The 12,414-nt window shown below is 33.7% G+C and overlaps 3 protein-coding genes across 7 annotated transcripts in view; 1 reads left to right on the top strand and 2 right to left on the bottom strand.

Annotated features, from left to right (window-relative positions):
- Window positions 1-6,643, bottom strand: part of LOC109333058 (SUMO-conjugating enzyme SCE1-like) — a 7,029-nt gene extending 386 nt beyond the window's left edge. Inside the window, exons 1-6 of one of the 3 annotated variants that reach the window (XR_002105971.1) lie at window positions 6,506-6,643; window positions 6,345-6,428; window positions 4,859-5,011; window positions 4,646-4,759; window positions 4,155-4,346; window positions 3,623-3,625 (exon numbers count right to left, since the gene is read on the bottom strand). Coding sequence is in view for 1 of the 3 variants with exons in the window: in XM_019568302.1 (XP_019423847.1) it covers window positions 4,284-4,346; window positions 4,646-4,759; window positions 4,859-5,011; window positions 6,345-6,428; window positions 6,506-6,571 (480 nt within the window). In the remaining 2 variants the exon portion in view is untranslated. Of the gene's footprint in view, window positions 1-3,622; window positions 3,626-3,816; window positions 3,908-4,035; window positions 4,347-4,645; window positions 4,760-4,858; window positions 5,012-6,344; window positions 6,429-6,505 lie in introns of those variants that run through there. The other 2 variants (XR_002105972.1, XM_019568302.1) reach the window with 2 other exon arrangements.
- Window positions 1,361-3,174, top strand: LOC109333057 (soyasapogenol B glucuronide galactosyltransferase-like). The gene has a single exon (XM_019568301.1). The coding sequence runs from the start codon at window positions 1,448-1,450 to the stop codon at window positions 2,951-2,953; it is 1,506 nt and encodes a 501-aa protein (XP_019423846.1). The 5' UTR covers window positions 1,361-1,447; the 3' UTR covers window positions 2,954-3,174.
- LOC109333515 (probable WRKY transcription factor 15) lies at window positions 10,056-11,722 on the bottom strand. Of its 3 annotated transcripts, XM_019569038.1 has the most exons (4): window positions 11,163-11,722; window positions 10,879-11,117; window positions 10,668-10,796; window positions 10,056-10,486 (listed from the first exon to the last, which is right to left on the bottom strand). In XM_019569038.1, exons 1-4 carry the CDS (start codon window positions 11,538-11,540, stop codon window positions 10,327-10,329), a joined length of 906 nt encoding a protein of 301 aa, XP_019424583.1. In that variant the 5' UTR covers window positions 11,541-11,722; the 3' UTR covers window positions 10,056-10,326. The 3 variants fall into 3 exon arrangements, with proteins under 3 accessions (XP_019424583.1, XP_019424581.1, XP_019424582.1); XM_019569036.1 differs by having other exon boundaries at window positions 10,879-11,721; XM_019569037.1 differs by having other exon boundaries at window positions 10,668-10,793; window positions 10,879-11,721.

The following is a 12,414-nucleotide window of genomic DNA, read 5'->3' as shown; positions in this document are numbered from 1 at the left end:
ATATATATATGATAATAATATACATATATTAAAATTTTCATTTGATATACTTTTTTTTACATTTATTTATTTTCTTACTTATCCTTTGTTAACTAATAGAAACTGCAGCGATAAATATGTGAATTTTCAAAGTGGCATAATAAATAAAAAATGTGAAATTATAATATACTTTTTTAAATGAAATTAGATATGTATACTTCGATTAAAAATACAATCATAATCGCGAAAGTTGCTTTATAACTTACCAAATTATAAAGTAGTACCAATAATAGTACTAATAGGCATCTAGTAAATAGAGAGGTGCTTTGACTTTTTCTATCATTCACAACAGAAACAATTATGCATGCACCCACGAGAGCACATAGAAAAAGGACACTGAAGTTGGAAGAAAAATTGAAAATGTGGAAACTGATTATGTAGTCATATATAGTTATATACACAAGAAAATGAACACGTATGCTTCATCAGAATTTGCTTATTTGTACCACACGCAAATCTACCGAGAGGTTAATGCAGTTGTTCCTTGAATCCATTATGAAATGAAAAGTCAAATGTGGGTGAATGGAATTGAAAGGTAACCAATCATATCTCATTCTCTGTTCCAAACAAATCATATATTGACATGTGGATAAAAGAAAAAATTTAAAAACAAAAAAATAATAAAATGTAACGATGAGACATGAAATGAGACACACAGTGATATCTGTCCAACCAACAAGTGGTAAAAAGATACTCAAAGACAAACCTTCATTGTCTATAATATCTGAATATGCCCTGCCACTTTTCTGTTCCCTGGAGCATCCCATGCTTCATCAAGATGCATGTTTTAATTTTCAACAATTATTCTTTCTATATATCCAATTCTATATCTTGAAAGAAGTTGAGAGACATTAGACATATGACACTATATATTCAACTGATTAAGATTTGAGTTAATAAATACATGTTTAAAAAAGAAGAAGAGTAAATTACATTGACATCCGATAAGTTTTAGTGAAATTACATAAAATATAAATTTTTCTTTTTAAAATATGTTCTTTTCATAAACAATGTCAACTCAGAAAGGGAAATGTTCCCTTCTGTCATTATGTTTGTTCCACTGTCATAAATGTTACTATTATTGTTTCAGAAGGAATAAACGTCAACAGCAGAAGCTTGGGCTCTTGCATTTTGAAAGCCCACTACTGGCTATGGATTTTATTTATTACTATTATTGTGTTCATTATGGCTGAGATGGTCATAAAGAATAAAACGATGAATTGTTTATTTATGCGTGCATAGCGTGACTCGCTATTTGTGAGACTCGTGGAACACGAGTCTTCCCATGAGAGTTAAACAAGTAGATAAATATCTTTAGTTAATGACTTCAAACATAGAAACATTGGTGGGTGATCAAATTAACCCTTCTCTGAGGTTCCTGAAATAGTTGCAATTTTAACTTGTTCCAATGGGGTCTCCTCAAGTTGAAGTAGAAGATGATAAGTTAAAGGTTATTTTTGTGCCCTTCTTATCAACAAGTCATATAATTCCCATTGTAGACATAGGCAGATTGTTTGCCATGCATGATGTAGATGTGACCATAATCACCACACCAGTTGCAGCCTCCATATTCCAGAACTCGATCGACCGCGACGCTGCTCGCGGCCACTCAATCCGAACACATATTATCAAATTTCCAGCTTCTCAAGTTGGGCTCCCTGAAGGGGTGGAAACCTTCAATGCTGATACTCCTCCTGGCATGATTGCTAAGATTGCTCAGGGTCTCTCAATGCTAGAGGAAGAGATGGAGCAACTTTTCGAGGATCTCGAAGCTGATTGTATTGTCACTGACATGTTCTATCCTTGGACAGCAGATGCTGCTGCAAAATTGGGAATTCCACGGTTGATTTTCCTTGGTGGAAGCTACCTTGCTCACTCTGCACAACATTCTGTGAAAAACTACATGCCTCATAAGGATATAGGATCAGATACTGAGAAATTCAACTTGCCAGGGTTACCTCACAAGTTGGAGATGACACTTTTGCAGCTACCAGATTGGCTTAGAGCACCAACTGGATACACCTATCTGATGGAGATGATTAGAGACTCAGAGAAAAAGAGCTATGGGTCCTTGTTTGATAGCTTCTATGAGTTGGAGGGAACTTACCAGGAGCATTACAAGAAAGCCACAGGAACTAAGAGTTGGAGCATAGGACCAGTTTCCTTGTGGGTTAACCAAGATGCTTCTGATAAGGCTGGAAGGGGAAATGGTAAAGCAGAACAAGAAGACAAAGGACAAGGATGGCTTGAATGGCTTAATTCCAAGCCAGACAACTCTGTTCTTTATGTGAGTTTTGGGAGCATGAGCAAGTTCCCTTCATCTCAGCTTGTTGAAATAGCTCAAGCCCTTGAAGAATCAGGGCATGATTTCATTTGGGTAATCAAGAAAAAGGATGAAGGTGAAGAAGATAGTTTTCTTGAAGAGTTTGAGAAGAGAGTGGCGGCTAGTAATAAAGGTTATCTGATATGGGGTTGGGCACCTCAGCTTCTAATACTGGAAAATAAGGCCATTGGAGGATTGGTGACTCATTGTGGGTGGAACACAATTATTGAAAGTGTGAATGCAGGTTTCCCAATGGCAACTTGGCCTCTGTTTGCTGAGCAGTTCTTCAATGAAAAGCTGGTCACTGATGTTCTGAAAATTGGGGTGGCAGTGGGAGCCAAAGAGTGGAGAAATTGGAATGACTTCGGAAAAGAGGTCATAAAGAAGGAGGAAATCGGAAAGGCGATAGCTTTGTTGATGAGCAATGGAGAAGGTGCGGATATGAGGAAGAGAGTTAGGGCGCTTAGCGATGCTGCTAAGAGAGCAGTACAGGTTGGTGGATCTTCTCAGGCTAATATGTTGGAATTGGTTCAAGAGCTGAAGGAGTTAAGACTTCAAAGATTTAACAGGAAAGTGACCGTGATTCCTTAACCACTCCACAGCTTCAGATTCAGGAACCAGCTTAGTGCCACAGAAATTAGAATTCGTTGCCTCTTGTTTCGTTTAGGCTTTGAGAAAAATCTTGTATGCTTCCTTAAGTCATTATCCTCACTGTGCTGTTTTATTTTCAAATTATCTCTTCAATTAATAGAAGAAAAGTGGGGAATAGGTTATTTAATAAGCTGTACTAACCACATACACTCTGATTATGATTATGTTCCTTTCCAATCAGAACAAAGAATTTCTCCAGTTTTTTTTACTGAAAATAGGTGTACGACTAGGAACCTAAACCAATGCTTTGGGTATTGAATAATGATCCCTGCAGAGTTTTGTCTCACAATTCACAAAACAATACTTTGGAAGGAGTGGTAAAAAAATGCCTTTAATTAGTTTAAACTGATCACAGACTTTAATTAATGGATCTGAAGGATTTTCTGCACGGATATTAACTGCAGTTATCATTGTATTGTAGAACATCTGGTCAGCAGGTATTACACCAAATGTCATGCACCTAATATGTTTACAGGGGTAGGAAAAAACTGCATACTTGCTCACCAAGGGAAAATTTTAGAACCTGAGCTACCAAATTATTTGAATTACAAACAATTTATGTTCTTTTATGGTCCAACCCTTTCCTTTTCTTTATTTCCCCCCAAAGACGAACTCACAAATAGTTCAATAGGATCCCTATCACATTAAGGTGTGAAGTATGAACATGTAAATTTACATAATACATATATCTCAACTTCTAAAGTCAAAGGACCAAGTGAAAAAGTTTAAATCCCACATTGAAAGAGTGGAGCAAACTCATTGCTAATGAATATTCTCCCCCCGCTTCTTTCTTGGGGGAGGAATTCAGAAGGTCGACCAAGCAGCAGTCACAACTCATGCCACATAGGTATTTTGTTAGAGGAAAATGCTTTCATCATCACCTAGGAAGCAAAACTTTCAGTGATAGTTTATGCTGCCACGGGACACGGGTAAAGGGGTGTCAAATGACAAACCAATTGAGCAATAGGTCTATGTTTGATCTCCAAAATATAAACAAGAAATTCAGAATATAAAAAAGGTAGTCATAAACTCATCATAATAAATTATCCTTTCATATAAAAAATGTATCAGCAAACATCAGGCACAGCATGTCTTGCCAACAAATATTATTGGTTAACTTTCACAATGTTATATATTTAACACATCGTTAAAACCATGGAGACTGCATGCTATGGCAGCCATCAATCACAGAACACTTTTAATAGGGAGCAAGAAACGGCAGAATCCATCAAACATACAACAAATAGTTCCTGAACGGGAAGCAATTGAACTAGACAAGAGATGGGTATTGCTTTGCTTGCTGCCGGACTCTTCTCTTATACTCTGCTGCATCCTGCAAACAGGTATTATGATATAAAGGCACGCCTTAAAGGTCACTATTTGATGTTACACATCATATAATCATTTCCAAGAAAATATTCTTGTACTATGTTCAAGGACCTAAGATTCCACTTGGTAAGCAAACATATAAACAAATTCTTAGGGAGCAGGCGCTGCCAATACGAAAACATAGTAAAGTATATAACTGTGCCACCAACCTTTCCTTGATTAATTATGCTATTTATTTATACTGAATATGCTTATTGTTATGGACTTTCCAATAGGAAATGTATGATGTTTCACATTAGGTACCTGGATGAATAGATGATAGCCTTCTGTCTGGGCAGGATCAGCAGGATTCGGCTGGTCAAGCAGGTCTTGGATGCCAACAAGAATTTGCTTTACTGTTATTGCTGGTCTCCACCCCTGCATGTAAGAACGAATGTATGAACCTGCTCACTCAGACACATGTAAAAACACACTACACTAGTTTTGTCTTGCAATCATCAAAAGAGTCATACTTACACTATCCTCATTAAGTATAGACAAGCAAACAGTTCCAGATGGATAAACATTAGGGTGGAAGAAACCTTGGGGGAATTTACACTTTGGAGGCTTGCTAGGATAGTCTTCACTGAAGTGCATTGTAATTGGGAAAAAGCCACCATCCCAATCAGTCTGCAGCAAATGACACATAAAATTACCATTAAGCATATAATAACAGTGTACTATTAAACAAGCTGCTTATTCATTTTTAAATCTAACCAAACGCCTGAAAGTCGAACAACATCATTCATTGACAATAATCTTTCCATAAAAATGGCCTCATTCATGTAAAATGCAAAAGAACTAAAAAAAGCCAACATTGGGCATTTTGATGGCACTTTTTCCCTCCCTCACCCTTTTGTTCCCCGAGTGTATTGGTCACATTCCAACCAAAATCATTACTTGTAAATACTATTAATTATTATGTGTTGAATTAGAAGAAATGTAAAAAGATAATTATTATGTGATTTTATCTAATAATCAGATATAATAGAATAAGGTTTATGTTTGTGAAAAGCAATACAATGCTGTGAAATTTGGCGGCAAACTAACTAATTTATTGTACCACCATGGAAACTGAAACCCAATAGCACGGGTCTCTTGCGAAGTCATAGAGTCATCGTTTTAGAAATAATTCCAACCATTTAGAATAACTTAAGACCAAGTGATAAACATCTTAAAACTGATGCAAGAGTAGAAACTCTTACACAGGAGTAAGTCAATTCCTAAATGTGTGGAGGAAACGTTATTAGACGTTTCTACCATCCTTAAAACGAAAGAAACCTACAAAATTATGATATGCTGTGTGCAATAGCATCACTAGTTCCATTAAGAGCATCCAGAATGATGCAACACTTTTTTCGTTCTTAAATGGGCCTCACTGATTATTTTATATTTGTTTACACTTTCCGACAACTTAAGCAACTCAAGCCAAAATCACCTCAAATAGTGCAACTCTATTTCCATTTTTAAATGGACCCCACAAACATACCCCACATTTATATTTCTCTCTTGTAACAATTTTTTTTCCATTTTTTAATGTTGACTCACAACATTAAGAATGGCGCTTATTTAGCCTACTGTTGCGAAATAAGAACAAGAACTGCTTTTGTCTAGTAGTGAACTTAGACGAAGAACGTGCTTATTTCCCTACGAACGACTTTTTTGTTACCATTGTGGGTGCTCTAACAGTGCTCACAGAAGCATCTAACATCATCACATGTAACAACCCAATTCTGCAACTAAAAAACACCAGCTAAATCTCCCTAGCTGTCCACTAATAATTGTGTATTAATCAATACATGAAATGGTTAATTTTGGTTAATAGATCGAAATATAAGTATTTGTAAAACTCAAGTTCTCTAGTTTGGTTCCAATCCTAAGCATCTTTAATATAAAATTGAGGGAATAAAAAGTAAAATATAAATAAAATAAAAAAAAGGAATGAAGAGAAAGAAGTAGGGACCCCAGGCTTGCCAGGAATAGTGCAATGCCAAATCATCAAATTAATGGTACCATCAGGAAGTGTCTCTGGCTTCGCAACAAAACCCTAAATAAAAATGAAGAAATAGAGAGATTAAGATAAAATGATAGTAATAATAATGAGATGAAGGGAAAGGTACGAACATGAGGGTGATTTTTACGCCATGATTTTCTCTCTTCTGTAAGGCGTCCACGAGCAATTCCAGACATCTTGATTCACTATTTCAACGTTCTCTCCTCTTAAATTTAAAGTAACAGAGATAGGGAACAAGGATTTATCGATAAACTCTATTCGCCTTTTTTCACCTTCTTCTTGTCACTCAAATAAACCCTTTGTCCCTCTTATCTATGCACCCAACTCAAAATTTCGCCAATTTTTTTTCCAATTTTTATTTTATTTTTACTAACAACCATTTTCTCATTTTTCTGTTTGTAATAAATTAATATCTTTTGGATCTAGTTGTCTCCCTCAACAAGTATCATTCCCAAATTTTCGACCTTAGTAGTTTAGTGACGTCTTATATCATTACACCAACAAGGCTTTGTTGGTTATTCTCCTCTTTTAAATTATTTTCTAAATAATATATCAAGATTTTCATGATAAAATATGTTAATTCTAAATAAATATATTTTATTTTTATGATATAAATTGATTAGTCCTTTATTTTTGTAAGAGATTTGGATGGAATAAATTGGGCTAATTTATGCTCCTGAACCGGGCCTAGGACCTATAAAAGTGATGTCATCATCGGCCTGTATGTTCGTTTATGGGCTTATGCTGATTTCAAATGTCCCCACTTGATAAATGTGAAAGGTGTGAACATTAAAATTTGTGGTGTGAACGTTAAAATGTGCAGTGTGAAAATTGAATCCAATGATACTTGAAAACGGGGCTACAAGACCAAAGACAAAATGTGGTTCATGCCATTATCAAATGAGAATATTAATAAATGTCAGATTACTGATTAAGAAAATGAAGATCTTATTTTGAAAATCAAACATATTGAGAAGTGTTGAAGTTAGTTTTTAATTTTATTTTGTATTCCTTAAATAATAACAACCCTTGTCAAAATACTCATTTCTTACAAACAAGATGTTGATCTAGTAGTGTAAGGCCTTACTATATCTCCAAAGTTAAGAGTTCGATTCCTGAGAGCGACACTTGTTAGGAGGACAACCACAAATCCCGAAATACATTAGTTCCTTACCCAAAAAGGTGGGAGGTTACATTTGATAATACAAAACAAAAAAAAATACTCATTTCTTAGTGACTACAAGTACAGTACATAAATTTATGTTGTTGCAATGTTGGTTTGTGTTGATGAAGCTTGCCCCAACTAAATGTTGCATAGTTCCATACATGCAGGTGAAGTTTATAGCACATTTTACCATGCGTTATTATTAGTCCCATAGATATGAACCACACATCTAACCATTAAGAAGGAAATGTCAATGCACAAAAGAGTTGACCGAAAGGCCTATCAGACTCAATAAGTTAACTTATTTCATAATAGTATATCATACTATATATAATTAGTATTATTTATTACCAGTTCAATATTATTAAATTCTACAACCTAGAAGACTAATGTAGTTTTTCAAGAGGAGTAACTCAAAAGATCATTGTCAATTATCATCATCTTACTCTCATATATAGTTTGAGTTTATAACTCACTAATATGATATCCATGTCCTCGTTTGCTTAACATAGTCATCATCTCTATTGTTATTGTTGGTTTCTCATCATCAAGATAAGTAAATGTTAGTATTTGAAGTGACTATGACTCAAACTATTAAACTCTTTATCACATTATTCTTTAAACTTTCTATCATAATCATTTTCCATGCTGGTTATTATTATCACTTACCTATCTAAAAACTATTTGAAAAATAAGTATAACCACATATTTAAATTTATGTAATATGTTTTAGTAATTTATCATTCATCTATCCATAATAATTATAGTAATACACTTTCACTTATTATTTCATTTATTAATTATATGACATGACATAAATATATAAAACAAATTAATATTATCTTAATTTTTTAAACAGACAAATAAATGAAAATAAATCTGATTCAATAAAAAATCTTACACAATAAAGAACGAAAGTAGTATTATATTAATACAGAAATTGACTCATTAATCAATTAACCCATACTGCTTAGTATCAATAATAACAAAGTAAGACCCATGATTGCTAAAACTTATGAATTCTATACCTACCCCACCCATTTTGACTTTGCATTTTTTGTCCCACAAGAGCAATAGGCTTTCTCAACCATCAACCTACCTTGCTCTTTGCCGGAATCCATAGCTTTCATAGGATCCAACAAAATTTGCATTAAAACTCTTCTTCTCACACTTTCCTTTATTTATGACAAATATCACTTATCCTAAATGATATCTTTGTATTCTATTTCAAGCTAATCAGAATATTAATGTTTTTTTAAATTTATTCACGTGTTAATTTTGATTCGTTTGAGATAGAGAATATGATAATCCTCGAAACAAGTAATCTTCTTCCTTTCCTTAACCTATTCCATTAACACATTCACCAATGTCCCCACTAGAAACTGCCAAGTGCCAACCACTCTTTCTTGGTCAACCCTCTTTAACACGACATGTCCAATCATTTCTCTCCGCTCCTTTGACTCCCTCTCATTCAATATACGTACCCTTTTTTAATCCTCACTTCAAAAAAAGACATAGAGAGACTCGTTGGCATTGAAACTCGCCCATTAAAGTTGACAAATGATGAGAATCCAAGGCAAGCACTAAGATAAAACAACCAAATTGAAAACAAAATTGTAAATGTAATGTGAGTGTTGTTAACATTATCATAAGTTAATATATAAGGAATCTAAAAGTAGAAAATCACGTTAAAAATTATGAATTTAAATTTTAATGGATAAGCAATTCAAATTTCAAGAAATCTTGGATTGTTCATAGCTAGGATTAAGAATGTGAGAATAAATTATTCTTTTGCTTGTTTGACGTTTACAAATTATTAGCATTTAGCAGGAAGCAGTTATTCTCAAGGAAAATGGTTCTTCATCTTTTGACCCTTTTTTAATCCAACCATTAGTATATTCTATTACTATGTTAATGAAATGGTGAAGTTGTTCACCTACAAAAATAACCCACTCCTGTTCTAACTTTCCTCATACTCTAATAGTTTTATTTGGCGAAAGAATGTTTATTTTCTACAACATTCTCTTATCTATATCATATAGCTATTTATCTATACTCATACACGCGACTTAATTATGCAAATTAACTGTTAGCTTGCGTTTATTGACAATAACCTGAATAATATTAATAATATATTTTACTTTATGATGATGAGAAATATTATGTTTTATATAATTATATTTTTATTTTTTTACATTGTGTTATTGTGAAAGTTATCAACATAATAAACCTATATTAATTGACATTATATATTTTATTTCATATAACAATCTCATTATGATAAAAAATGAATGGCATTGTTCTTTAAATTTTAACTAACAACAAATAATATATAAGCAATATTTTAAATATTGAGGATATTTCAGGGATTACGATATAGATTCTCAGCAATATAGTTTCAAATGCGAACTAAATAGTTTTTTGTAGTACCCAATAATAATTTAATAACATACATCCTAGTAATTGAGAATGTGTCGAAGGAATACAAAGCAAAATCCAAGAATATAACCCCACTATTTAATTTTGTCCAGATTCAAAATCCGTAAGCAAATCCACTATCTCCACCCCTTTTCAAAATAAAATAAATTATAGTGATAATGGATTAACACTTTAACAGTGCCTAAGTCTTGGAATAAAACCGTACCATAAAGATAAAAGAAATCCAATATTGTACATGAAAATAGAACACCCATAATCTCCTTTGAGACTTGCAATTGTACAAGGTATGAATGGGAAGAGAAGATACTTTTCTAATGGAAAATGAAGTTAAGAGGATTCTAATATGAGATTAGTAGCTTCAGCTGCAGAGAGTGAATGATTATGCTCGCCTTCATATGTGACAACAAGCATAGATGGATCATCCAAAGCTCTCTCTACATGTTTTCTTGCTGGGCACCCTCTAACACTGCTGCACTTGTAATAACCCCTGTCATATGTTCCATAACCACTTAGTATGGTTGCAGTAAAATTAATTCAGAGAAAACATATCATAAGAAAGTTTCAAGCCTATGCATGAATTTTCTAAATTTATCATATCAGACATCATGTTTAATTACGAAAGGTGAATGATATACTGAATGTGTAAATCGAATCTTTACGGTACATACCGTGGATGAGGGGATCCTTTAATGGGTTTTTGTCCATACTTCCTCCAAGAATAATCATCAGGTGGAATATCAGACATCTTTAAGCTTATTGCTGGTATCCTCACCACTCTCTTCAACCTCATTTTTCTGCATACCAGAAGAAAAAAACTAGTCTTTTTAGGTTTTTATATAGATAAAAAAACGATTTTGAAGGAAGACCCATGTCACATACCTCTTCTTTGAACAATGACAGCGGCTAGAAGAACTACCACACTTTCCAGAACCCATGTTCTCAGAGCTACACTTCCTCTTGAATGAAGATGAAGAAAGTGGAGGTTTTCCAGTATTTAGATTCGTGATCTGAAAAGCAGTCGCCGGCGACGAAGAACAAGGATGTTTTGTATCAGTGTCACCGGTGAGGGACGATATGAATGAGTTTGCAGCAGATGAATACGAGAAATTTAAGGTCTTCGATGAGTCTTTCCTCTCAATAATAGCTCCGTTTTTGGGTACTATAGTTTGAATGGTTGGTGGGATTTGCTGCAATGGTGTAGCATGATAAACCCTATCGTGTTCCAATGGTTGTTGTTGTTTTTGAGGGTTGTGAGGGGGCAAAGGTGCTCTTCTGAAACGAGCATGACCGGTTCTGTTATGACCCAGAAGAGAAATCACTTTCTTGAACTTGGAAACAGCCACGTCAGCTACAGAGTCCATCTCAATTTGCATGGAAGAAGAGTTCTGAAATTGTTGTTGTTGTTGAGTCTTTGTTTGTGATAGCAATCTGATGAGTTTCTCAACACTCTCTAACCCTGAAGCTGCTTCTTGAACAGCATTTTCTTCGCTTTTGGCTGCTAAGTTATCGTTTATGTAACCCATCATGAGTTCCACGGCCATATTTGCTGCTATAGCATCAAAATGGAAGGAGGGGGAGAAGAAAGAAGAGAGAAGATGAGAGGAAAGGGAAAAGAAAGGAGCACTGAAAATGTGTTGATAAAGAGGGTCATATGGTTGTACCTTGGTCAAATGATGCCAAAGAGAAAAACATATTATAGTGGATGTTTTGGTTTGGTTTAGTACTTTGTGACTGTATTGTCACCTTAGTTTCTTCCTCCTTATAACGTTTGTTATGTAAAGCAACAGTTTTTCTTTTTTAAATGGGCCTTGCTAGTGGTTATAAGGACAAATAAACAACATAGGTTATTATTAAGAAGGTTTTAATATAGTGGTGTAAGGATAGTAAAATATAGCTAGATTACATGATGATCAAAAGATCAATCATTTAATTTTTTAGGGTAACAGTTGTTAGGAGGGACAGTTACTTACCCAAAAAAAATTACTTCCTTATTTAAAAGGTAAAGAGAATATTATTGTTAGTACAAAATTAAAATTATTTATTATATCTACTTAACTTTTTTACTTAATAACCATTACAATCATTAAGCACCATGGTGGATAACACATCATCATATTAGCTAGGAAATTAAATGTAGATAGTCTTATCATTATAAATAAATAAAAAACTATTTTCATGATTTAATTTATGAATACAAATCACAATACAAACAAATTTTTATCGCTCTACAGAAAAGCATTCATCACTATCATTAGGGTTGTTGACCTATTTTAAAGGAAATGGTTGTTGACAAATTTATTACTTTATAAAGAAGTTAGTTTTTAAGGGTGTTATTAATACATACATGGAAGCATTTGGTAAAACTAAATGAAAACTAGATAAAAACTATGTTAAGATTAAAATAAAAACAGATGA

This window comes from Lupinus angustifolius, chromosome LG18 (genome assembly GCF_001865875.1).
Source record: "Lupinus angustifolius cultivar Tanjil chromosome LG18, LupAngTanjil_v1.0, whole genome shotgun sequence".
NCBI classification, from domain to species: Eukaryota; Viridiplantae; Streptophyta; class Magnoliopsida; order Fabales; family Fabaceae; genus Lupinus; species Lupinus angustifolius.
This window is presented reverse-complemented; position numbering and strand designations above follow the sequence as displayed.